The 27,654-nt window shown below is 38.3% G+C and overlaps 1 protein-coding gene across 3 annotated transcripts in view; it reads right to left on the bottom strand.

The window, feature by feature from the left end:
* Positions 1-27,654, bottom strand: part of PDPK1 (3-phosphoinositide dependent protein kinase 1) — a 118,050-nt gene that overhangs the window by 19,804 nt on the left and 70,592 nt on the right. For all 3 annotated transcript variants that reach the window (XM_036738100.1, XM_036738099.1, XM_036738101.1), the window contains 5 exons: positions 25,258-25,333; positions 16,960-17,028; positions 16,077-16,173; positions 13,512-13,685; positions 6,202-6,419 (listed from right to left, as the gene is read on the bottom strand). In XM_036738100.1, coding sequence (XP_036593995.1) covers positions 6,202-6,419; positions 13,512-13,685; positions 16,077-16,173; positions 16,960-17,028; positions 25,258-25,333 — 634 coding nt within the window. The remainder of the gene's footprint in view (positions 1-6,201; positions 6,420-13,511; positions 13,686-16,076; positions 16,174-16,959; positions 17,029-25,257; positions 25,334-27,654) is intronic.

Below are 27,654 nucleotides of genomic sequence, written 5' to 3'. Positions count from 1 at the left end.
TAAGTTTTTTCTATTTCCAAGCCCAGTGATCTACTCACTGTGCCACCTAGCTGTCCTGCCTACCCCCAAAGAATAGGCAAAAAAAAAACAAAAAACAAAACCCAAAACAGTGTAATTAGTTATTATGGTGGTAGAGACTCTCAAGACACAAAACAAAGGAGAGAATGACTCCAAAACATCTTCAAGCCAAGTCTCAAAGGAAAACACCAGTTAGGCACAAATTCAACTAGACTCCCTGGAATAAAAATTGAGGAAAAAATTGTAAAAGAAATAAGAGCTGTTGAAGGAAGAATTAGAAGGGGAATTAATACCTTGGCACAAGAAATACAAAATCTTGCCCAAGCAACAAACTTCCCAACAACAAACACATATGCCAAAGACTTCATGAGGCAACAAAAAAGGCTGGGGAAGAAGTGGAAGAAAATGTAAAGCATTTATCTCATAGCAAAAACAACTGAATTGGAAAAGAGAAAGAGAGGAAATTTAAGAATCATTGAACTATCTGAATGCCATAACCAAAAAAAAAGCCTAAACATGCTATTTCAAGAAATCTTAAAAGAAATACCCAGAATTCTTAGAACCAGGGGACAAAGTGGAAATGGAAAGAATCCATTAGGCACCTCCTAAAAGAAACTCCAAAATTAAAACTCTAAGGAACATCATAGCCAAAATCCAAAGCTTTCAGGTGAAAGTAAAAATACTGCAAGTAGCAGAAAGAAAGAATTCAAGTACCAAGGAGTCATGGTCAGGATCACACATGATTCAGCAGCTGCCACTATACAGCAGCACAGAACTTGGTATACAATAATCTAAAAGGCAAAGTATATGGGCTTACAGTCAGGAATAATTTTTCTAGCAAACTAAGTATGATCATACAGAAGGAAAAAACACCTTTAATAAAACTGAGGACATTCAGGAATTCCTGGTGAAAAGATCAGAGTTACAGAGAAACTCTAATGTTCAAACACAGACGTAAAGAGAAGCATAAAAAGGTAAACACGAATGAACGATAATAAAGAGCTAAACAAGGATAAACTGTTTACATTCAGATACGTGTCCCATTTTAACCTTATCATCATCATCATGTTAATAGAGAAACCAATTAGATATGACCTGAGAGTGATTCTATTATGTCTTGATGATCTTAAGAAAAAGTATGGAAAAAGAGGAGAAAAATATACTGAGGAGAAGATGGAAAGAAATGTTTCTTGGAAGGCAAATTTTGGCTGATTAAAACAAATAAAATTTTTAAGAACGTATTTATATCATTAAAAGATTTTGTTAGGATGCCTTCTATTTTAGCCAATAGTTTATGCAATATTGGAATTAGTAGTTCTTTGAATATTTACTTGATAGAATTCACTTGTAAATTCATTTGGCCCTGGAGTTTTTTGGCTTGGGAATTAATTTATGGCTTGCTTAGTTTCTTTTTCTAAGATTGGTTAAGTTTTCTATTTCTTTCCCTCTTAGTCTAAGTATCTTATATTTCTGTAAATATTCATCCATGTAAGTTATCAGTTGCATTGGCAACTAGTTTCGAATACTTTCTCTTATTTTCTCTTCAGTTGTGGTGAATTGTTTCATTTTTTGATACTGACAACTTGGGTTTTCCTCATTCTTCCCATCACACTATTTCTCCCTCCAACAACAACAAAAAAAATTCCTACTCTGATTTATTGAATCAATCCTTTTTTTCTTTTATTTTTAAAATCTCTTTAATTTTAAGAAGGAAAACATTTTAGTTTAGTTGTGGAGTTTTGGTTTTGCTTCCTTTTTCTGCTTTGTTTTTGTAATGGGGGCGGGGAGGCAGCTAAATCCATAAGTTATTGATTTGTTAATGAAAACATTTAAACGTGTTTTTCCCTAAGGACTTCTTCGACTGCACCCCCAAAATTTTGGTATTATTACTCATCATCCTTTTTTTAAATAAAATTATCTATTGTTTCTATAATTTGTTCTTTAAGTCATAGGATTAAATTAGTGAGTCTCCATTTAAGCTTAATCCTTTCTTCAAAGATCCTTAATTGATTATAATTTTATCGTGTGATGGTTAGTAAAAACTATGCTTAATATTTTTGCTTTTGTGAATTTATGAGATTTTTCTAACATATGATTAATTTTTGTAAAGGCACCATACATGGCTGAGAAATATTTCTATTCCTTTCGATTCCCATTCAGTAATCAGAGATCTATCTTATCTAACTTCTCTAAAATTCTATTTAAATCCTCAAATTTTTTTCTTCTTTATCTGTCCATTAGATTTGTCTTGGTCTGAAAGCATTGCACTGATGGCCCTAACTTTTATAGTTTTGCTATTTCCTCTAAAATTTAATTAACTTTTCCTTTAAGTACTGATATGCTTTAAGAACATATATTAAGTACTGATATTGTTTCACTAAGCATCACATTGCTTTTCTATTTAACTCTTTTTAACCACAGCTTATTTTTATCATTGCCTTGTCCAAAATCATGTTTTCTACTCCTACTTTTGGGGATTAACTTGAGCCTCTTAACTCTGTGTGAATCTTTGTTTCAAGTGTGTTTCTTGTAAATAACATATTGTTCAGTTATGCTTTATAATCTATTTTGCTCTCCTCTTCCATTCATGTGCACATGGTTATGATTTTTAGCAGTTTATTTCCTTCTATCCCATCCCCTCTTACTTTCTCCTCTTTTTTCCCAGATCCCATCTTTACAAAGATGATGATGGTGGTAAGAGGAGTATGAGCAACATTAATGATCTATAATTCGAGCTCTCTTGCTTCCAATTCAGCTCCCCTTTTCTCAGCTTCCCCCTCCATCAGGTCAACCACGTTCATACATTGATTCCTCCCTGGTCTCCACTCTTGACCCTCTGGACTTCTTTCTCCTCTGCATCATGCCCAGGAATAAGTAGCTCCTTCCCTCTCCCCCACCTATTCAGCTTCATTTTATGTATTGTCTTTTCCCATTAGAATGTTAGCTCCTTGAGGGCAGGAAAAACTGTCTTTCTTTTTGCTTGAATTTGTATTTTCAACGCTTAGCACAGTGCCCGGCAAATAATGCTTGTAGGCTTGTAGACGACAGATCAATACATAGAGAGATAGAGAGATTGACAGATAGACAGATAGATAGATAGATAGATAGATAGATAGATAGATAGATAGATAGATATCTTGCTCCAATCTATGTATATGTTGTCTCCTCTAAGTAAACTCCTTGAGTAAATGGACTGGTTTATTTTGGCTTTTTCTTTGTATGCTAAGGGCATGTCAGTAACACAATCAATAAGTATTTATTAGAGTCTCTGCCAGGCCCTTTGCTAGCAGTGGGGATACAAAGAAATAACAAAGAAAGCCCCTACCCTCAAGGAGCTCATAGTCTAATAAGGGAGGTAACATGCAAACAAGCATATACATAACAAGATATATAAAGAATAAAATAGGAAATAAAAGAGGGGAGGAACTATAATTAAGAAGGATTGGGAAAGAAAGGCAGCAGCGTAACTGAGACTTGAAAAAAGCCAGGGAAGCCAGAGGCAGAGATGAGAAAGCAGAGCATTCCTGGCCTATAACCAGAGAAAATGGCTAGAGTTGAGAAATGAGTGTCTTGTTCCAGGAACAGCATGAAGGCCAATGTAAGTGGTGGAAAAGTATCTAGGGTACAGAGGAGTAAAGGCTAGAAAAGGGGCAGGGGAGGGATTACGAAGTACTTTGAACACCTAACAGAAGATCTTATGTTTATGTTTGATCCTAGAAGCGATAGGTAGCCACTAGAATTTACTGAGGAGGGGTTAAATGGCCGGGTTTGCACTTTAGGAAAATCACTCTGGCAGCTCAATGGAGACAGACTGAAGTGGAGAGAGATTAGTGGCAGGCAGACCCACCAGTAGGCTACTGCCATAGTTCAAGTATGAGACAATAAGGGCCTGCACCAGAGTGGTGGCAGTATCAATGGAGAAGAGGGTATATTTAAGAGATGTTGCAAAGGTGAAATCAACAGGTCTCTGAAACAGACTGGATTGGGGAAGGGTGGGGCATGGGGAGAGTGAAAAGTCAAGGGTGATACCTAGGTTGCAAGCCTGGGGAAAAGAGAGCATCAAAAGGAAGAGGGTGATCAACACTGTCAAAGACGGCAGAGAGGTCAAGGAGAATGAAGATTGAGAAAAGGGACACTGGATTTGGCAACTAAGATGCCATTGGTAACTTTGTAGAAAGCAATTTCAGTAAAATGAGATCAGAAGCCAGATTGTAGAAAATTAAGAAAGTGGGAAGTAAGGGAATTGAGGGGATTAGGACGGCAAGTGATTAATTGTGGGAACTGAGTGAACCACACCGACTCCAATGTGACTCAGTTTTCTTTATGTTCAATTATGGGTCTAGACCAACTTCTGTCCTGTGAGAAAACTTTATTCAAATGTGGGAACTGGGAGAAAAAACCTTACTATATTGTTTGAACCTAGCCCTGTGTAGCTGGGAAACTGGACCACCTTTACCCTCTGCTTAGAGACCCTTAGCTAAGGGCTATGCTGACCAGAAATCCAGTCAGACCCAAAGACTGATGCAAGTTTTCTCACAACTGTACATCTCAAGCAACACATATGTCTTACCTGAAAAGTGGCACCATAGTAATCAATCAGTTATAGTTTCCATGTTCCTTTGATTGTTTATAGACATTTGGGGGACTGAGACTCCTCCTTTTCTGATTCACAGAACTGCACCTGTTCACTCTCCCCCTCCCAACTTGGAAAGTCCCTAATCTTTCATCCAATTAGAAATCAGATTACCTAATGTTGTATTGTTTCCTTTCAAATAATTGACTTTATTTGATTAACTGCTTTTATGTATAAGACTTTGTCTCCCCCTGCATTCAGGGTCCAGGCCTAAGCTGAGCAGGTCTGGTCCCGGTTTGTTAGGCAATGGGCACACACTGCTTAACAAATCAATGCGCTCTGAAGATCAAACTTTTTATTTCCTCAGTCATTTCATCTTCCACCTGCCACAGAAGAAAGGAAATGGAAACACCTATCATAGAGGGCCTCCTCAAGAAGTGGAGCCAAAAAGGACAGAGGAGATATGAGACAAAAGAAGAAGGGATCAATAAAGGTTTTTTTGAGGATGGAGAAGACATGAGTATGTTTCTAAGCAGTGGAAAAGTAATCAGTAGAAAAGAAGAGATTGAAGACGAGTGAAAAAGTGGCAATGACAAAGGGGCCAATCTGCTGGAGGAGTTGGGATTGGAAGGGATCACCTGGGCAGCATTGGGAAGTGGTCTTGGCAAGGAGAAAGGGCCACTTCTTTATGTGAGACAGAGGTGAAAAAGGCATCTGAGTGACATGAAATGAGAAGGAAAGGAGGAGCTCAGTGAATGAGCTCAACTCTTTCAGTAAAATATAAGGCAAGGCCCTCAGCTGAAAGTGTGGAGGGACAGGGAGCCATGGAAGGTTTGAAAATGGTTGAGAAGGTTTGGAAGAGCCACTGTGGTAAATGGGATAGTGAGTCAATATGGGTGGTGTAGAAAGACTGCCTGACAGCAGTGAGGACCCAGTTGAGGATATGTAAGATAATCTGTAGTGGATCCAGTCAGACTGTTGAAATTTTTTCCACCTTTGTTCAGCAGCACATGTGTAGAAGGAAAAGCAGCGGACAGTGGAAATCATGCAAGGCTAAGACTTGGCTGGGCACAATCAACTGTATAATGAGGGGACAGGGACTCAAGAGGACAATGAAGTGGTTCATTAAGGCATTAGGCTGAGAGAATAGCCAGTACAGAAGTGATGATCTGGGAGAGAACTGAGGGCTCAAAAGATTGGAGGTCATACTGTAGACAAAGAGTAGGACTTGGTATGGGAAGGCATAACCTAATCCTACCAGAAAATTAAGAAACTTAACTGCATTAAAATCATTTAGATGGTTTGTGAGGCTCCAAGTTCTTTGTGCCCTTGTACTACTACATCCCTGAACTATATGCCTGCATATCATTGCTATACTCCTTACAGCAAGTACATAAGGATTGTTTTTATGAACTAGCTTCCCTGAAAATGTCACATTTTCATGGAGCCATTTAATAATACTAGGAAGACATTAGGTGATGTTTATCCATGAAAAGCATCATTTAGCCAGTCAGTTAGAAGTCACCTTTTAAAAAGAAAATAAATCATTTCTATATCCTTCCCATAGCACCAAAACAACTTACATCTTAAGATGTTTAAAGAGTTCTTACCATGGGTTTCCACTGGCCTGCTTCTCCAATAATAATCTCTTTTCATCTTCAGAAAACTGTAAGTCCAGCTCAAAAGAATTACTGTCCAGATCATGAATGTATTGGTCTATATTGCTACCTGACCTTTGAGGCAGGCTAGTCTCCGAAGCAGACAATGAATGTGAAGAAGTTGAAGATGAAACTTGCATGCAGCCAAATTGGCTTAGAAGATTGTCGTACTGTGAGGGGGGAGAAAAGGAAAGCCATTATGAATTTCCATTGATTTACACTAAACTTCTCACATGTCCTACATTTAACACGACTGCACAAACATTAACCCCGCTCACCAATTATGCTGTGCTCACTTTAAAAAAGGCACAATTTTCTATCAAATATAAACCAGGATATAGTCTTGGAAATGAACAAATTCATGAGGTCACACTGAGATAGAACAAACAACAAAAGCAGATTTTGCTTCCAGTTTTTCTGATTTTGTTGTTGTTCAATTATTTGTGTCCAACTCTTCATGACCCTTCAACATCAACACTTCGTGGAGTGCTTTGCCATTTCCTTTTCCACCTCATTTTACAGACTAGGAATTGAGGCAAAGAGGGTTATGTGACTCGCCCAGGGTCACGCAGCTATTGAGTGCCTATGGACACAGATCTCAAGATGAGTCCTCCTTACTCCAAGCCTGGCACTCTATCCACTGTGCTACCTACCTGTCCCAGTTTTTATAACACTAGAGTTAAGAATCAAATCACGGCTCAGTTACCATGAAAGTTTTGTTTACTTCAACCTGACACAGGTTAGTATATGGGAAGGCAGCCACTTGGCTGGTCTGTATTCTCTTCTTCTGCTGGGAAGGATGAAACAGTATTCATATCATCAGACAAAAGTAGTATGGTACGAGAAAAACAGCAGTGACTCTGAAGTCAGAGGGCCCAGGTTTGAATTCTTGCTTACTGCCTCTTACCTGTCAAGTCACAGCCTTTCTGGGGCTTTTCCTCATCTCAATGATTTCTAAGATGTTTTCAAATTCTAAAATCCTACAATCCCAGAATTCAGATATATGTGGTAAGACCATGATCCCAAAAACAAAGAGCTGAAAGCATTATCTCTAGTGCTCTCTAGATAACTGAATGGGTACTTAATACACACTGCCTTTTTCAGACAAGCTATACAAGAACTGCACTGTTCAACATAAAAGAAAAATGGCTAACAAAACTAGTACGGGATGACTTGGGGAGGAAAATTTTTATCGCTCTGAGCAAACATGAAGCAGGGAGAGAATCTTAGGGAATGCCAGCTAGTCAAGGTTTGATTTTAAATCTGACCAACTAGTGAGTAACAGGTAATAAAAGCTCAGAATGCTAAAGCGTATAAGATTGGCAAAGTGTTTTCCTCTTTAACAACCCTATGAAGTAGGCGGTTATAAGCATTACCAGCCCATTCTACAGCTGAGCAAAGTGAGGGTCATAAAAGCTATCACATTGACTGGTAGAAATAAATTTCCTTTTTCTAGGGCCCACACAAGCCCAAGCCACTCAGCCCACCTCACTCCCAGGCTTCAACCACCTGAGGGAGGTAATACAACTCATGTGAACAGAACTGGAATTACATTTGCTAAAAGGTAGTTTAGGATGTATTGGGGCATCAATAAAATTGGAATTTGGAACACACTTCTACTACTTTCTAAGATATTTTCTTTAGCTTTCTAAATAGGACAAGAGTAGAACAAGGAGCAAACTAGGAAAGATTTGCCCCACTTTTGGTTAAACTATTGGTTAACTAGTGTGAAGGGTTAATTAAATACTAAAGATCTTCCCTGTACATTTATAGGCCTACATGAATACATATGTTGCTCTTTCTCCTTGGAACAGTGGCCAAGTTCCCAGGACTAAAAAGTCACCTTGCCCTGGTTCCCAGGACTAAAAGAGTTCAACCTGCCCTTGGGCCAATTCCTCTTCCTAGAAGTGTTTTTTGGCTGCCTCTCTAGGAGCAAAAGAAGTCCATCCTGTGTCCTTTTGAATACAGATGTTTTGCCATATCAATCACGAATGTTTTGCCCCTTTGGACTCTGGCCTGGTCCAGAACTACAACATACCTCCAGTGCGGTTAGTTACTCTAAGACATGTAAGGCTCTGGCAACAAGTCGATAAATTGGCCCAATGCCTTTTTTGTCTAAAACTGGATATAACCTGGGGAGATCCTCCTACACTTTGGAGTTCACCTGTGGGAGGCTCTGAACAGGACCTTTTCCCAATCAGAACTCTGGAGGCTGAACCTGGACTCCCCAGCCACATGACCCAGATGTAGGTGTTTCCCTGATTTGGTGATATATATAAATATATCTATTATTCTGTTGGGCTTTATCTTTATATGTGTATTTCTTTAATCCTGCTTTATATTGTCCTTGCATGCAAAATAAACGTTATACTGATTCTAATCTGGTATGAGCACATTCATTATACTGTGCAATCAGATCCTGAGAATAGTTAAAGCGGCTACATGTATCTCCTTAACAATACAGTGTTAACTAAAAATATTGCCTTTGTAAGGAAAATTTTAAAAATTAAATTAAAAAATTAAACTTGTCATGCTTTCCTCTGTTTGGAAGCAACATGGTGAACCTGAGCTCTAAATTTACAGTTAGAAGACTTGGACTCATCCTTGTCTACAAATTTCAGATCTTCTACTTACTACCAGTATAACTTTGGATATCCTGGTCACTTGTCCTTTTTTAGCTTCCATTCTGTTAACTGTAAGATGAGGGAGAAATCCTACATTCCTTCCCGGAAATATTTTTTAATATTATATCATTAGGAGCCTACTAATCAAATCTGCTATACATACCATGCCACAATACAATGTACAAGACATTAAAGAATAACAGGTTAGCCTAAGAGTCACGGACACAAGATTTAATAGACACCAAAAACCAGGAACAACATGCTGGATATTTTAGTCTCATCAGACTGGACAAGCACTTGCTGGAGGATTCCCATTCGCTGATAGTGTTGATTGTTAGGAGCTAGCATTTACATTATACCGACCACGTGCTAGGAACTGTGCTAAGCATGTTACAATTATTATCTTATTTATCCCCATTTTGCTGATGAGGAAACTGAGGCAAACCAAGGGTAAGTGACTTGGCCAAGGTCACACAGTCAGTAAGTGTGTGAAGCTGGATTTGAACTTAGGTCTTTCTGACTCCAGGCCCAGCACTCTAATCATGGTGCCACCTGGCTGTTGTTCCCTTACCCTCCCCGCACCAAACTTAATAGCTCAAAGTGCTTTCCTCACAACCCCGTGAGGTAAGTTGTACAAGTATCTCCACCCTATGGAGAAGGAAGAGGAAAAACGATTTGTCCATGACTATCAAGTGCCAAAGTCAGGACCAGAAATTAGCACTCATTCCACTATAGCTCAGATATACTTTCTCCCAGGTAACATCACACTCAAGGAATGAGAATCAACAACTTATCTAATGGCATTCTTTTTTCAAAAGTACTTTTTTCCAATCTCTCAGTAAACAAAAGTTGCCTCTTGAAGGCAATATTGAAAACTGAACTCAATATTCATCAAATTACCTACTATTAAGTTGTAAGAGCTATTAATTAACACTATATATAATATAATTATTAATAAGATGTAAATGAGAAGGAGGAATATGATAGGTGCTATATTGACAGATATACTCTCAGGAAGGCTATTAAAAGTTTTAACTGATATAGCAAAGTTTTTAAAACTCTGGCCAAGACTAGCGCTAATGATTTTCAATAATATCCACAAGTTTCTCATTCTCCTTTAGTTCTGTTACCTCCACCAACTCTGCTGATTATTTCTGGCATAGGGGTTCTAGGAAAATGACCAATGAAGTGGGACAAGGAAAAGAAAAATGATACAAGGCAGAAGAAGGTGGTCACTCCAACTTTGGTTTCTCAGATAATCAATAAGTAAGATCTTACTATTCAAGAATGTGTCTCCCCTATAACTTATTCTTCCAATGCCCTGCTTCCCTCATTCAAGATAGCCACATAGAAAGCTCCTATCACCTGAACTCCTATGACCAATTAATACTATCACCATAACTGGGAGCAGCCATTCTCATTCCTCCAAGGTCCAGGCCCAATCCATTATCTATAGATTTAGAGCTGGAAGTGATCTGGTCATCATGTCCAAGCCCCCATTTTACAGATAAGGAAATTTTACAGATAAGCAAAAAGAGGTGAAATGACTTGCCCAGGGTCACACAATGAATAAGCATATGAGGAAGAATTTCAATTCAGATCTTCTGATTCCAACACCAACACTATGCCACCTAGCTCTCTTTCTGCTGTCAGTATTGAAATCTCTATTACACTAGGAATAAATTTTTTTTCAACTTTCTTCTTTCATCCTATCTCCTCAATAGAATCCTACCCCAGATGAAACCAGTCCCTTTTCTCAGAAGCCTGAACTCAGCCAATACTCTCCAGCTCAATGAAGGGACGCAGTACCCCTTCCTTAAAGTAGCAGAATCACCCACCCTCACATAGCTTAACCTCATCTGACATGCATGTCACATGTTTATGAAATCCATTTCAAAGTTTTAACTTTGAATATATAACGAATATAATGAATAATGCCCTTATCTCCTCTGTGCCCTCTACCTATGCTCCAACTTTTACCCTCCTCATTCTCCGTCATTTTGTGCTTTATCATCAGCAACTTATAAGAAGTCACTTGTAAGCATACTAAAGTTGGGACACTCTTCCTAACACACAGCACAAATTCATCTGTAAGACCTTAATTTTTGTGCTCCTCTCCCCCCACCCCATCATCATCATCATCAATAACCTCAACAATAAACAGGTATTAAGTATTTACTATGTGCTACACATGGTGCTAATCAATGGGAATACAAAGTAAGGCAAAAATGTGCTCCTTACCCTCAAGGGGCTAACGTTCTAATGAAGGAAACATCATGCGAACAAGTCTACACGTCTACACAGCATACATGGTATCTCATCCAAAAGGTAAGGCTCTAGCAGCGGGGAACAGGACAGGTCTCTTGCAGAGGATAGGATATGAGTTGAGTCTCAAAAGAAGTCAGGAGTCAAAGAGGAGAAATGAAAGCACTTCAGGCAAGGGAGACAGACAGAAAAACAGAACAGAGTCAGGAGATGGAATGACATGTATGAAGAACAGCAAAGAAGCCAGAATCACTGAATTGTTGATGGAGGGGAGGAAGGTGGAAGACTAGAAGGGGCTTAGTTGTGAAAGTCTTTGTATTTCATATTGGAGGCGACAGGGAGCCGCTGGAGTTACTGAGTTGTGTGAAATGTTCAAACCTGGTCTAATTTAGGAAGATCACTTTAGTAGCAGAGTGGAAGAGAGATTGCAGTGGGAGAGATTTGAGGCAGAGAGAACAATCGATAAGACTACTGCAATTGTCCAGGTATGAAGCGATGAAGATCTGCACCAGGTTGTCAGATGTGTAAGTGGAGAGAAGGGGACAAATATGACCATCTCCAAAAAAACTGATTTTTCCTACTCCCCTGTATTTACCAAATTTGTTCTTCACCTACTTATTCATTCATTTCTTTTCTTTTCAAGCAAGTAATCCCAACCTGCTGTCAGCTCACTGCTACTCCATTTCTACAACTCTTCCAATAAAGTAAGGATCGTCCCAACAGGTGCATCAACTCAAACACCGTCTCTCATGTTGAAGGAAGTGGGAATGGACAACACACCCTCCATAAGAGGGTACGGAAACAGTAAAATACCTTGGAATCTGAACCATTACTGTAATCCCTACCTTAAGACTCTGCTCCTACCCGAGGCTTTTCTTTTCTGACTCAGCCTTATAAGATTCTGGTATCCTAAACTTGGTTCCAACCTAGACTGACTCACTCGGATTCCTAGTCAAACACTGCCCTTCTTTCAAAAAAAGGGAATTAACTTAAGCCTGGTAATTGCATCCACAATTTGGTTTTCTGACACCCTAATAAAACTGTACTCATGGTCATTCTCTTAGCCAAATGAAGGTCACCAATTACTTCCTAATTGCCATATTCAACCCCACAGTTCTCCTTTCTCTGAACTCTGCATTACAATCGGCCCCATGCAGCTTAGTACTCAACCGTTCTAATTTATATGTGAGTTTTTTCTCTCCAATGAGATCATAAAGTTCTTGAAGACAGAAATTTTATCTTATGCTCATCTTGTATTTCTCTTCTTAGCAGTACTGGGAAAAAAGCAGGTGTTAAGAACTATTTATGGACTGACTGAAGAGAAAAGTAGGATTTTTCATATGTTTTGCAATTTTTGAATGTCTAATTCTTCTTTCCGAATGTCTGGCATGGAAGGAGGACCATAAAGGAGAGAGAAAGATAGACAATGAGCATTTGCTATCTATAATCCTTGCATAAAGGATCAATGTAATTTTCCTCAATTCTTTGCCCCTTAGGGCAGCTATGTAGCATAGTGGACAAAGTGCTAGGCTTAGAGTCAAGGAGACCTGAGTTCAAATCCACCCTTAGATATTTACTAGCTATGTGATCTTAGGCAAGTCATGTAACCCTGTTTGCCTCAGTTCTGTCATCTGTAAAACGGGCTAGAAAAAGGAAATGGCAAACCACTCCAGTATCTTTGACATGAAAAGCCTAAAAGAGGTCATGAAGAGTTGGACATAACTGAACAACAATAGGATGAATGGCTTGGGGGAAAACTGCCTTTCCTGTAATTCTTTTGCATGTCAAAGATTATAAATTCTATTTAAAGTTACTCTATGAAGGAAACCACATCTAAAAGTAACTGGTATTATGCCCCTCGTCTCCCCTTATCCAATGTACGCTGAATAAGGACAAAAGTGGAATAGTACATAGGTCTGGGAACTCAAAAGAAGAAAACAATATTAAAGAGTAGATAAAACTTTCCACATCCTCTCTGTGACATGGAAATAACCATAGCTTCTTGAAGAATATATGAATGGAATATAATCCCTGGCATATCCTAGTAATATAGAAAAGCTTCAAGTGATAACGAAATTTAGGACAATCATCAAATTATCTGAGGAGAGAAGAGGGGAGTCTTCAGCAACTCATGAAACTATCTACTAAGGTATAGGGGGGCTTCAACCTGAGCCAGACTTAAGGAGTACATTCACCTATTAAACTGCAGCTTTTTTTTTTTTCAGGAAGTATTAGAATACTATCATGACAGCATTAACTCACTGAAAATAGTAATTAGATATTTTCAACCAAACAATTACAAGAAGAATTAGTATTTTTTTCTGTGAAAATTCTCAAATGGTAAATTAGTACAATACAGATAAACTGACATACATTTCCATAGCAGTCTTCATCATCTTCAGACATAGCAGGTAAGTACGCCGTGAGCTTTGGAGGTGTCTGATGCTGAAGATCCTCCCACGTTATGGATTCAAAAAATGAGTGATCTTTAAGGGGCCCATACCCGTCCATTTCTTCACAGCCTAATCGCTTTGTGGAATCTAAAACCTTAAAAAGAAATCATAAGTAAATTTCCAGTGAGAAATCAATCAACAAACAATGATTAAGTACCCACTATAAGCTGAGATGCTAAGCGCTGAAAAGGTAATTCTTGTCAATTCATCTACAGATGCCTGGATAACATAATTAATAGCTCTGCCATAACCAACCAGTTTAGGACTACATATTTGTTTCTGTAGAATTTCTTTTGCCTACATTTTTCATCTCCATCTACCTATATTTTCTTCTTATAGTTAGGAATGACTTACACAGCACAAACAAGAGCATTAGCAAATACACATATTACAATAATTTCTTAAATAAAACTGCCCTGTAAAGAAAGGCTTTCATAGCAAAATAAAAGATTTAGCATAATCTATTTACAGACTTACTGAAATTTCCCTCATTCATTTCCTAAAAAGCAATTTTAGCTCACAGTCTCACACAAGTATAATTTTGTCCAAAGGATTTAGTGAAATTACTCAAGACAGGGTAAGGTAGGAAAAGGGAAAAAGCTATAGGAAATACAAGAAAATTAAGAGCCTGATGTGTTCAACAGTCTTCTAATTCTATCACATATTTCTTATAATCAGCCACCAGCCATTCTAAAACAAGTCTGATATAAAGGCTACATAAATTTCCTGATTTGGCAAGGCTTTCTATAGTTAAAAATACTGGAGTCATCAGGGAGGTCAGTTGTTAAAGTTCTAATAAACATTTTCTTAGGCTTTAAGACATTTTTACAGGTTTCATGTTAACCTTTAAAAGCCCTTCCATAAAGGCTCCAGTCAACATGCTTATTGTGAGAAGAGTATTAGTATAACAGAAAGAACCCAAGAACAGGAGTCAGAATACTTGGGTTCAAGGCCAAGCTCCAACATTTATCAGCTCTTTTGGCCCTGGGGAAGGGACTTCACTCCTCTAAGCCTCAGTTTCCACATCTGTAAAATGGGGATAATACTTAGCCTAGATACTTCTCAGAGTTACGAGAGAAGCACTATATCAATAATCAGGCACTACTGCATAAATTTATGTCATTTAAATAATTGTCCATGACTGTCAGTTGAGTGTAATTTACAGTGACCTATCCTGACAGCTCTAATTGCTCCAGAATCAAAAAACTTCAAATGCTATTTAGTAATAATAACAATACAGGAAACCTGGCTAACACAGGCCAAGGAGGACTATGGGCATCGTTTCCAAATACAGTCTACTTCCTGACTCAGCATGCACAGATAGGCACCAATTCCACCAGTTACTAGAACTGTTTTCTTCTCCTTGCATTCTATCTAGTCCAAGAAAGACTTGGCCCTCAAGGTACTGACACAAAGCCTATGCCACCACAGGTACCCTACATGGGCATAAAGAGCTGTAAAAGAACTGGTTCTCATTTCAAAGACCCCACTGAGCAATTCTGTAATGCCTGTCCCTTACTGGACCACTGTAAAATGCTCTGTTTAGGACTAGATTATCTGTAATGCTAACGGCTGAATAATTCAGAACTGTAACTGCTGTTGATTCAGGCCACTAAAAACTGTACCAAAATCTACACGTTCAGTCACTTTCTTCTGTCATCTCACCTTGGACAGCAAAGTCCAAATCTATGTTAAAGACAGCAAAGAAAGCCCAACGAAGGCCAAAACCACCCATACGTAACAAACACTGTTAAGAGCTGTCACATTAACCAAAAGCTCTAACACTGTCTACCAGAACTCTAAAAGACACTTCACAGAAGATCATTAACTCCCAAACAGTGTGGTGTGCCACCCATCCAAGCATGAGAATTCCAACAGTTGAGTGTTCTTGCCAATACACAAACCTCTAAATCAATGAAATAATGGGTATAGACTTCTCCTTGGTTTAAATCTAAATCCTGTGTTAAAGTTCTATCGAACTGACATAGCTGACACAGTTGGCCCTTTGGTGACTTAGACCGACACAGTAAAGAGTATTAAAGATTAGACAATTTTCTTTCACTAGTTTCAATACTGAAAAAATTCTGAAATTATTACTTGTAATTTTATAGACTACAATTCTAGCTAACAATAGCAGCTTATATCCATATAGCACTTTGTACTTTATAAAGTACTTCCTTCAAAACATCCTGTGAAATTAGTGTAATATCATCCTTATTTTAAAGATAAGTAAACTGAGGCTTAAAGAGGTAAAGAAACTTATTTGCGGTCATATGGCTATTAAGTGGCAAAGTCAAAATTTGAACACAAGTCTAGGGTTGGTCCACCATACCCATCATGAAAATCTTTGCTAATTCTAAGAACATACAGTTTAATTGTACTCCAAAGTCAAGAAATTATATGAAGTCAGTAAAGCCTCATCAACATAGGTGAAAAGGGAATTTTTACCCATACTGTACCATAATAAAATGAGAAAAATACTTACCAAAAGTTTTTCCACAAGATCTTTTGCCTTAGGGAAGAATTTTTCTGGAAAGTCATATTCCAATTTAATTATCTTCTGAAATATAAGATATTCATTTCTGGCAAAACAAAAGCAAAATGATTCATCCCAGAAGCATGCAAACAAGCACTAATCCTAACTTTGTTGTTTTTTTTTTTAACTGGTATAGTCACATATACCAGTTATCTTCAAACCAAAAAGGCTGTAAGTAGCATTTGTAACCGGCTTTGAGAGGAAAGATTTCAATTCACAACTTGGATAGTCCATGTATTACCCACTCCTCTCCCCTAAAAAGGGGAGATTCCCAAAAGGTCAGAGGGAACATTCTTATAGCTGTCATGTGTGTGGTTAAGAGAGTTGATCTCACTAACAAACAATGAATTCTAGTGTTGGAAAAAATTTGAAGGTTATCTAAACCAATCTCAAGCCTCCCCTATAACATACCTAACCAACTGTCATCCAGCTTGAAGACCGCTCCATTAACCGGGAACATACTACCCAACAAAGAAACCCATTCTATTTTGGGACAAGTCTTTAAACAAATTTTTCTTTATTAAAAGCGTAAGTCTGCCTTCCTGCAATTCCAACTCATTGGTCCAATTTGTGCCCCATGAAGCCTTGCTCCAGTCACACCTTACTCAACTGGATATACCATTGGCCCTTTGACAAAAGAATGCTCAAATAACTTGGTAACTTCAAAATCTCAAATACTTTTACCCCAGAATTTAAAAGAAGGTACTGAATGTTTAGTAATTTGTACTTAACTACTAAAATTCATTTTCTTATGAGAATATTGTTGGAAAAAATTAATAGAAAACAGTGAGATCTTTAAAAAAAATATTTAAGAAGACTAAATTTCTCTTACCCCGCTCTAAATGGTGGCAATCCTGCTACAAGCTGGTATATTATACATCCGAGAGCCCAGAGGTCTGAACTTTAAAATAGGGAAAAAGAAAAGGAGATCATATTTGAAAAGCACAAGTGATACAATATATTTCATATTTCAAATGATAAATTCTGTTAATTTGCTTTGATAAGATGATGAAATCCTCGCTTTTATCATGAATCACATCTTTTCTTTAAAAAAAAAACTGAGAGCATAATCTTTGCCAATTTGATTTTTCATACATTTCTGGTGCTTTTTCACTACTAAGTTCATTTTGAAAAATTAAAGATAAATCGATGATTAGTATTGTTCAGCTATGTTGTGACTGTTTTGCTGTAAAAAGCTCATTTTGAGTTTAGGAACAAACATAACAGAAACAAATGAATACAGTAGCATAGTATTTGGTAAACCTAAAGACCCAGTTACTGGGATAAAGACAGACAAAAACTGCCAGAAAAAAACTGGAAATCAGTTTGACAGAAATTAGGTATAAACAAACACTGACACCATATATGAAAATAAATGCCCAGTAGATACATGACTTAGACATAAAACAGAAAAGGCATCAGAAGCATATTAGAGGAACAAGGAAGAAATTACCTTTTAGAGAGAGGGGAAGAGTCCATGACCAAACAAATGACAGAGAAGAGGATCACAGAAGATATAATGGACAATTTTGAGTGTATATAATTTAGAAGTTTTTACACAAAAAAGTAATGCAGTTAAAATTTTAAAAGAGCAAAAGCTAACTAGGAAAATTTTAGCAGCAGTAAGACTAATAGCTACTCCCCAATCTAAAATCAAAGGATATGAACAGGCAGCTTTCAAAGGAAGAAATACAAACTATCAACAGCAATACGAGAAAATGCTCTGAGAATCATTATAATTAGAGAAATGAAAGTAAAGAAACTCTGAGGTTCCAAAGATGACAAAAAAGGAAAATGACAAAAGTTGGAGGACCTGAGAGAAAAAAGGCTCATCAATTCACTGTTAGTGGAGCAGCAGACTCATACAGCCCTGATGAATGGAAATTCTTTAAACCAACTATTATACAACTATAAGCCCTATACAGCAAAGAGATCAAAGAAAGAAGAAAAGGACACATATGCATAAAAATATTTGTAGCAACTCTTCATAATAAGCAAAAGCTGAAAACTGAAGTGTTCACTTATTACAACACATTAATATAATAAATAATTATTGTCCTAAGAAATGACAAAAACAACAGATTTAGAGGAAACCAATTAGACTTTTATGATCAAATGAGGAAATGAGCAGCCTTCACCAGCCCATCATCAGGGGGTCTAACTCCTATATAGGAAGAGCCAACCAAGCCTACCAGCTGCCACCCACAGAATCACCAAGCCAGCCTAACTAAAGCAGCAAGACACCATGAGAAACAGGAAGACAACAAAAAAAGAATTTGACCATAAAAAGCCACTACATTGGTAGGGAAGACCAAGACAAGAAAAACTAATGTGAAAAAAGCTACTAAAAACCCTCAAAGAAAAATGCTAATTGGACTCAAGCCCAACAAGAATTCCTGGAACAGTTAAAGAAAGAAGTAAGAGTGGTAGAGGAAAAATTGGGTAAAGAAATGAGAGTGATAAAAGAAAATCATGAAAAAAAGAATTAATGGGGCAGCTAGGTAGTGGATAGAGCACCAGCCCTTGAGTCAGGAGGACCTGAGTTCAAATCCGACCTCAGACATTTGACACTTACTAGCTGTGTGACCCTGAGGCAAGTTACTTAACCCTGACTGAGTGTGTGAGTGTGTGTGTGTGTGTGTGTGTGTGAGAGAGAGAGAGAGAGAGAGAACTAGCAACTTGGTAAAGAGGCACAAAAAAATACTGAAGAAAATAACACCTTAAAAAGCAAAATTGGCCTAATGGCAAAACAGGGACAAAAGAAATCCTTAAAAAGGAGAATTGGCCAAATGGAAAGAGAGGTCCAAAATATCAATGAAGAAAAGAACTCCTTAATAATTTAGAATTGGGAAAGTGAAAGCTAATTATTATATGAAACATCAAGAAACAAATAAACAATAGAGGACTTTCAAGCATTCCTGATGAAAAGATCAGAGCTGAATAGAAAATCTGATTTTCAAACAAAAGACTCAAGAGAAGCACATAAAAGTAAACATTAAAGAGTAACCATAAAGGACTCAATAAAATTAAACTGTTCACATTTGTTTATGAGAAAATAATACATGAAAACTCCCAAGAACTTTGTAATTATGAGGGCAGTTAAAAGGAGTTTACATAGAGAGAATGGATGTGAGTCAATGAGAGGGGGGAATGATGATGATGATGATGGCGGTGGCTAGCATTTAAAAGGCTCCTACTATCTATATGCCAGGCACTGTGCTAAGCAGATCCTCACAACAACCCTGGGAGGGACCTGCTGTCATCATCCCCATTTTACAGTTGAAGAAACTGAAGCAAACAAAGACCAGGGTCACACAGTCAGTTAAGTTTCCAAGGTCAAACATGAATTCAGGTTTTTCCGACTCCGGGTCCAGGACTCTATCCATTACATCATTTAGCTGCTTCATGTAATGTTAGTTTTTATTAGGATGAAGTTTCTACAACTTTTCTTCAGTAGCTTGCCCAACTACTCTAACCCAACCTAACTTTATGCATATGCTAAAGCTAAAACCTAACTCTACCTCATACTATCAGCCAACCACCAGGTTATGTATGAGCAGTATTCTCTCCTAGATTTAAACTGAAGACCTACAGCACAAAATTATGACTTGTAAACCCTGGCTTAAAACAATCATCCAGGTGACAGACTGAAATGAAACGAAATGAAAACAAATGTTGTTGAATCAGAAATCCTTCTAACACATACTAAAGTGATTTACAAACCTCTGACTCAACTTAACACCTTCCCTAACCCCTGTCAATTAGAAAGGAATTGCCCCCCATCTGATCTCAGTGAACTTTATGTTCCTCTTATACACTCATTATATTTTAATTTATATTAAATTTATGTGTATCTATGGCTTATGCCCTCAACAAAACTGTAAATTCCATGAAGATACATACTGTTTCTCATTTCATCCTTTATCCCCTAAAATGCACATAGAGGGAACCTAATAAATGCCAAATGAATGAATGTTGTTTGTTGAATGAACATACAACTAAGGTTAAAAAACATTTTGTAAACTGATTATAAGGTTGACAAGGAAATTAGTATACATTCACCTAACACAGGACTAGTTAATTAGAGGAGAATAGAATGTTCTATCTTACAACCTTGGATGACGAAAAATGCATAATCAGAGATACAGGGTATGATTATATAAAATTTAAAAGCTTTTGCATAAATAAAATCAATAAAGCTAGACTGGGGGAAAATACTTGCATTAAATACTTCCAGGATCAGTGATTTCAGCAGTGTGGGTATTCTCTCCACAAAGATAACAACCCCTCTAGTAGTCATGAAAATCACTAGAACTGAAAAATTCACCACTGTCCAACCAATTTGGTGAATAACTTCTCTCAAACTTGGTTAGGGTGGTTCTTGAACCATGGGGCCATATACAGGCAACTATCTGAAGTCTTTCTAGCTTGGTAGGACATGCTAGAGCTTAACCTCCATGGCAAAGCCTTTGAAAACCCAGGTCACCAACATACCACAATAATGCATCAAAGGACTTTAATGAAGGGTGCATTAAATATCTGATAAAAGTTTTAAAGCTGAAAAAAAAAATACACACACACACACACACACACACAGACAGATCTATATATATCTTTACACATGTATAAGACAATAAGCCATTTCCCTGGCCTTCTTATTCTATCACCAGTCTTATTTTGCCAATCCTTAGCTTTAGATTACTGAAACCATCTTCTGCCTTCATCCCTTACTCAACATAAGAGTAAAACTCTTATGACAAAATACTGCTATTTATGTTACATAATTTATGTTACATAATCTTAATTGAGCCCTCACTACAGCAAGGCAATTCTTTTACATCTCTCCAATTCATTCACTATCCTACTTACCACCACAACTCTTCCAAACCTTTTCATGGTTCCTCAAGCCTCCCATAGTTCCTCATCCTCCACCCTCTGAGCTAAGACCTTTGCCTCATCTGTCAATGAAAAATTAGAGGCTGTTTGCAGAGCTAAAACAGAGAGGTTATTTAGTCCAACTCCCTCAAACTGAGGTCCAAAGAATATAAAGATTCCACAGAAACAGAGCCTATTTGTATGAAGTATTAAAGAATAAAGAAATCAAAGGCAATATAAATCAAATCAACACTAGAGGTTAAAAAACCCCACAGATCAATACTATATGGTCAGTGTCACTACTATACTGCCAAAGGGCACACCTCTCCTTTCTGAAAGGATCAATAAAACTAGCCTTGTCAAGTGGCTCGCTTGTTTCAGAAATTTTTGGGAAACGGCTGCTCCAGGAAAACAAATGATGGCAGTGTTTTTTTTTTTTCTGCTTTTCTATAGCTGACAGCTGTTTTGAAAGGAGATGTTCCTCCATTTGTGAAAATTAAAGCAAAAAAACCCTAAGAACTAGTAAGATGTCAACTTTTCCTTCTGAAAAGTTTAACATGTGGGGGGAGGGGGTGCCGCCAGAGGGAGAATAGGGAAGGCAATCAGGGTTCAGTGACTCGCCCAGGGTCACACAGCTAGTAAAGTGGCTGAGGCTCGATTTGAACTAAGAGGAATCTTCCCGACTTCAGGCCTGGCACTCTGCCCCCTGCAGCACCTAGCTGTCCCAACATGTCATTGTTGTGACGTACAGAATCCCCCTCTTTAATAGCACAGACCACAGGGCATGGAAAACTTTCATGACTGCCAGCCCTTGATTGGTACAATTCTTAAACTCCAAAATGGCAACTTACATATGCAACATTTATGACCATCTATTTGTTTCTTTTTCATTGTTGTTGTCAAATGTTAAATTTATTGCAAGTCTCCTTTGTAGCTTTTAACTTGCTGGACATTCAACAGCACCACTATTGATGTCATCAATGACACCCTGAAGAAGTTTGCCATCAATGTTGCAGACTGGGCTATTCCAAGTATCTCTTTAATGGTTCCAGAGAGATCTCTTGCCAAGGACTGATGCTTCATCTGTCCAGCAATGTTTACAATCACATCGAGACTGATGTTTCAATTGTGTTTAATATTTTTCTGCTTCTTTCTGTCCCAAGGGGGTTCCTTTAGGGCTTTGATGATCAAGGCTGAGGCAAAAAAACACAACCTCAATCTGGGCCTGTCTGTTCTGAATGGTAAGTTTCACTGTGATCCTTAGCCCTTTCCAGTCACCAGTTGCCTTGGCAATGTCATCACCAACATTTTTGGGAGACAAACCCAAGGGATCAATTTTGGGGGCCAGAACTGATGTGGCACCAACTTTACCACCAGTGCGCCTTAAAAATATGACCTGAATTTCATTAGGGTCAAACTTGGGCAGCATGGCAGCAACGAAGGTGGAGGCCTGGCCTGGACACTCTTGAGTGGATGCCGGTGTCAGGTGAACCTGGATTCAGGACGACCAAAAGAAGTTAGTTACACCTTCACCACCAGAGCTGGGAGCCAAAAGCTATGACCATTTTTTCCAGCTACCCATTATAACTTCCTTACGGATATCCCAAAAATGCAAAACATCAATGCTTATACTAAAGTGGTCATACATCAACGCAAAAGAATGGGCATGGGAGCCACCAACGAGTCGGGGCAGAAAAACCAAACAAGACATAGCAGTTGAAATGAACAATTTAACTGACTAAACACTAGCCATACAAATGCCTATAAGAACTTTCCTCCACGAAAAAATTGCCTAGTAAACAGTTATTACCAGAGCCCTGAAGGCCAAAGTTTAAGAGAAATCTGAGAAAGTATTCATAGAATCACAGAAGACTGAAGCTGGAGGATGCTATAATAATAATCTAATTCAACTTCCCTCTCCACTTTGCACTTAAGTAAATAAACTAAGATCTAAAAACATGAAATGAGTAGTCAAAAGATTTCTCAGGTGCCCGGAGAAATCTATATTCAGATTAGGAGACAATTTGGTAAACCTTTGGCCTAGCTCCCTCCTCTTGAAGCACAGTTCTGAAAAAAATCAGCTGAAAAATTAAATGGATTTAGAGTTTTAAGAAAGCTAATTGTCAAACAGATACAAACTTAAAAGAAATCTAGAAAACATTTAAAGAAGAGCTGGACATTTGTCAGGAGTTGGTATATAAAAGGCACATTTTCATTATCCTAGCCACACATTTTATCATCTATAAATCTGATGGGGAAATTATCTTCACCATCATTCTTATTACCACTCATATTTATGAAGTGCTTCAAAGTTACAAAGTCACAAGATTGTTGTCAGGAACGTACTATAAGTAGTAGTATTTCCATTCCAACGAATTGAGAAAACTGCGATGTTAAGTAACTTTCCCGCAGTCAAACAGCATATGGAAGAATTGAGACATAATGACAGATGGCTGAGTTCCTTTACTTCTCTTTGTTCTAATATACTAAGAAACTGGAATGAATTATGATCCTAATAATGATAGGTGATACAACAATAAGGATTATAGAAAATAGGAAAGACTGAGGCACTCTTTTCTCTCAATCCTCCTGACAACAATGAAAATTTTCACCATTTTTTTCTGAAGGTAAAAGATCACACACAGCTCTAACAACATAACCAAAGAGCTAAAACAACAAATCAGCATAAATCTATACTAAAGGAAAAATCTGGTTCAAAACTAAAACCCAAGTTTCTTTCAGAAAGTTCTTAACCATATTAAAAAGCTATAAAAGTTATCTAGAATTCAACAAAGATTCATATAGCTCAGCAATAACAATTAGCATAGATAATGCCTTAAAGCCTAGACAGTACTCCATATATATATATAAATATCCATCCCTAACCCAACCCTAAATGCACGCATCCCAAACTGTGTGTGTGTGTGTGTGTGTGTGTGTGTGTGTGTTTGTGCGCGCGCGTGTGGCCCCAGATCAATCCTGGTAGTTAGGAACTATATTATTAAAGCCATTTTACAGATGAGGAAACAAAGGCTCAAAGAGGTCACATGACTGACAATGACCACATAGCAAGTAAGTATTAGAGGTGGATTTGAATCAAAGTCTAGTTCAATACTGTACAAGGATATAAGGCAGGTACATAAATATAATACCGATTAGTTACAAGTATATAAGTGGTAAATAAAGCATTCTGAGATCAGATGAAGGGAAAAAGAATCTCTTTTAGTTGAGACATGGGAGAAAAATTTACAGAGAAAAGAGCATCTGAGATGAGCTTTGGAAGATGGTAATCTGTCAATGAGAAATTCTCATTTCTCTTCTAAAAATACACAAACTAAAGGTGGTCTTCCTGATCGAGATCTTGCCACTGGACCAAGATGGCTCTGGAGAAGCAAGTGAGGCTGCTGACCTTGCACAGCCCTCCCTCACTTAAATGCAATGGAATCATCTTCCTGACGTCACAATCCTCTTCTAGAATGAAGGACAAACAACCATCCAGTTCCAGTTGGGCCATGCAGCTCCTTCCCCGGCCTCCCTTCTTTCCTTTTCTTCCCTCTTCCCTTCCCTTCCTGTCCGCTCCCTCAGTCTACATAAGGTATCACATCTTTGCTCTGCCCAAAATAATGTAAATTTTAGTGGCTAAAACCTAGCAAGATATCTTAGGATTTACAGGGTAGATTTCTCTCTTAAAGACCATGCCTTTGGGAGCAGCTAGGTGGCGCAGTGAGTAAAGCACCAGCCCTGGAGTCAGGAGGACCTGAGTTCAAATGCAGCCTCAGACACGTGACACACTTGACACACGTACTAGCTGTGTGACCTTGGGCAAGTCACTTAACCCTAACTGCCCTGATCAAAAACAAAACAAACAAACAAACAAAAAAAAGAACATTCCTTAAACTTGCCCTCCCAGATTGTTGGGGGTTTTTTTGTTTTTGGATTAGATAAAAGAGGACATTTCTTACCTAGCCTTAATCACAGAATGGACATTGGCCTCAGACAAACTGAGATATGGGGAAGACCTTAGCTTAAAAAGGTCAAGTTCTCCCACCACATCCAAGACCATCTCTAGTTATCCTGATCTATATCTTGCCACTGGACCCAGATGGCTCTGGAGAAGAAAGTGAGGCTGGTGCCTTTACACAACCCTCCCTCACTCAAAGCCAATCCACTTATAAGTCATGGCATCACCTTCTTGATATTATGGTCCTCTTCAAGAAGAAAGGACAAACAACAACAACAACAAATTAAAGGTTACCTTTTACATGCAGATTTTTCTGTAAGCAGCTCCGGAGAAACATATTGTGCTGTTCCTACAAATGAGTTAGCCCTGGCTGATAAAGAGGAAAAAAAAGGGGAGGAAGAAAAAAAAATTACCTTGAGACACCAAAACATAATCTATTCCAAAGTAGTTCATATTTCAGATGGTATAAATAATACCCTTGATCTTACCATCACCCGAAAGCATTTCATGATCAAAATTTCTGAAACTTATTTATCCAACCTTTAAACCTATCATTACATCACTCCTTATGCCTCATTCCTCAACCTATTCTCCAACCTCAATATGACCTTCAGTTCCCAGCACTCTTCAGGACTTTCCCAGGCCATCATTTCTTTTCTGGCTTCACTTTCTTCCCTTGCCAACCTTTGCCCTAGTTAGTCAGTTTAACCTGACACAGTCTTCTACTCTCAAATCCTTTGTCCCCGTTTACCATTGTTGGTCACAATTTACCAAACCCCAATTCCAAATTATTCCACTCCTAGTGTGCTAAAGGAAGCCACACAATTTGCTGACTCACTGACCGATAACCAAACTGAAGGGGTGATTAATCCCAATTAATCTCAACAGGAGTATCCCTATGGAAAGACAAGCCTATTACTCCTCCTTAATTCATTCTCTATCTCAATCCCCACAGCAATTGTTTCAAAATTTGTCTCCTGAAATCTCAGTCACCTGGGCCTTCTGCTGTCCTCTCAACACAAGTCCCTGCCCTACACTTTACTGGGATGGATGGATGGATGGACGGACGGACGGACGGACAGACGGACGGACAGACAGACAGACAGACAGACACACACACACACACACACACACACACACAGAATTCACTGTCCATGGATTACACTCCGTTTTAAAATCTCTGAAACATCATACCCTATTCTCTCCTTTACTCTAGTCACTAAAAAGGTAGCTCTTCTTACCAATGCCAATCCCTCTAATTTGACCTTTTATTCCATTCCCCCTCACCTCCTTCAGCAGACTGCCACCACAATCACCCTTTCTCTCTTTTAATCTTCAGTCTCTCCCTATCCACTGGCTCATTCCATCACCTACAAACATGTCCAGGTCTCCTCCATCCTTATAAAACATTCATTTGGCCCTACCAAGCCATCATCCTCTATCTCCCCCTCCTATTAACAGCCAAGCTCCTAGCAAAAGTTGAATATACTCTTCCTCTCTTCTCACTCCCTTCTCAAACCTTTAAATCTGACTTCCTGCCAACCTCATCAATTGAAATGAATTTAACCTTTCTCCAAAGTTACCAATGATCTTTTAATTGCAAGATACAATAAACTTTTCTAAATCCTCATCCTTCTCAGTTTCTCTTCAGCACCTGACATCACTGACTAGACTCTCATCCTGGATACCCTCTCCTCCCTGGGTTTCTGTAATAATACTCTTGTTTCTTGTTCTATCCAGTTCTCTGACTACTCCTTCATGTGCTGCAATACCATCCAAACTGGGAAACTTGTGTGTTTACCCAAAATCTCTCATCTGAACCCTCTTCTTTTCCCTCTCCATGTTCTCTCAGTGAATTCATCAATTCCCTTCCATTTAATTTTCATCTCTACACAAATGACTCTCAGACTTGGATATGCATATAGTTTTGGCTCCAGTCCTGCATCACTAAATACTTACTGGACATTTCCAAATGGATTGTTTTATAGGCATTTCAAAATTCAGTGTCTAAAACATAACTCCTTTTCTCCCTAAACCTACCCTTTGTCCTAAATTTCCTATGTCTATAAGGACACAAGGTCATTATTATCACATGCGTTTGCAACCTCAAAATCACCACTAAATCCTCCCTCTCCCTTACCCTACATATCCTATCAACTGTCAAGCCTTAATTGATTCTCCCTCTCTTATCCATTCCTTCTTCTTCACTCAACAGGGCCACCACCTTAGTTCAGGCACTTCCCAACTTTTTCCTAATTAGTCCCCCCTTGCCTCAAGTCTCCTCCCTCTCCAATCTATCCTACACACAGCTGCCAAAGTGATGTTCCTAAAGGACCGGTCTGCCTATGTTTCCCTGTTCAATAAACTCCAGTAACTCCCTGTTGCTTCTAGAAACAACTGTAACTCCTCAATTTAGCCTATAAAGTCTCTCATAAACTGGTTCCAATCTACCTTTACAAACTTACAGTTTTCTCCCTCTATTCCCTCCACTCCCACAAACTCTTCAGTCCAATCAACATGGCCTTTTTGCTATTCTTCACACATGATATTTTATCTCCTTTTTGCAGGATGCCCACCATGCCTACAGTACTACCCTCTTTCACTTCCTCCTCTAGTTTCCTTCAAAACTCATCTCAAACACCTCCTCCTACCTACACAAGGTCTTTCTGGAATCCCTCAGATGTTCCTGTT

The sequence above is a fragment of the Trichosurus vulpecula genome, chromosome 9 (genome assembly GCF_011100635.1).
Source record: "Trichosurus vulpecula isolate mTriVul1 chromosome 9, mTriVul1.pri, whole genome shotgun sequence".
In the NCBI taxonomy this organism is placed as follows: domain Eukaryota; kingdom Metazoa; phylum Chordata; class Mammalia; order Diprotodontia; family Phalangeridae; genus Trichosurus; species Trichosurus vulpecula.
This window is presented reverse-complemented; position numbering and strand designations above follow the sequence as displayed.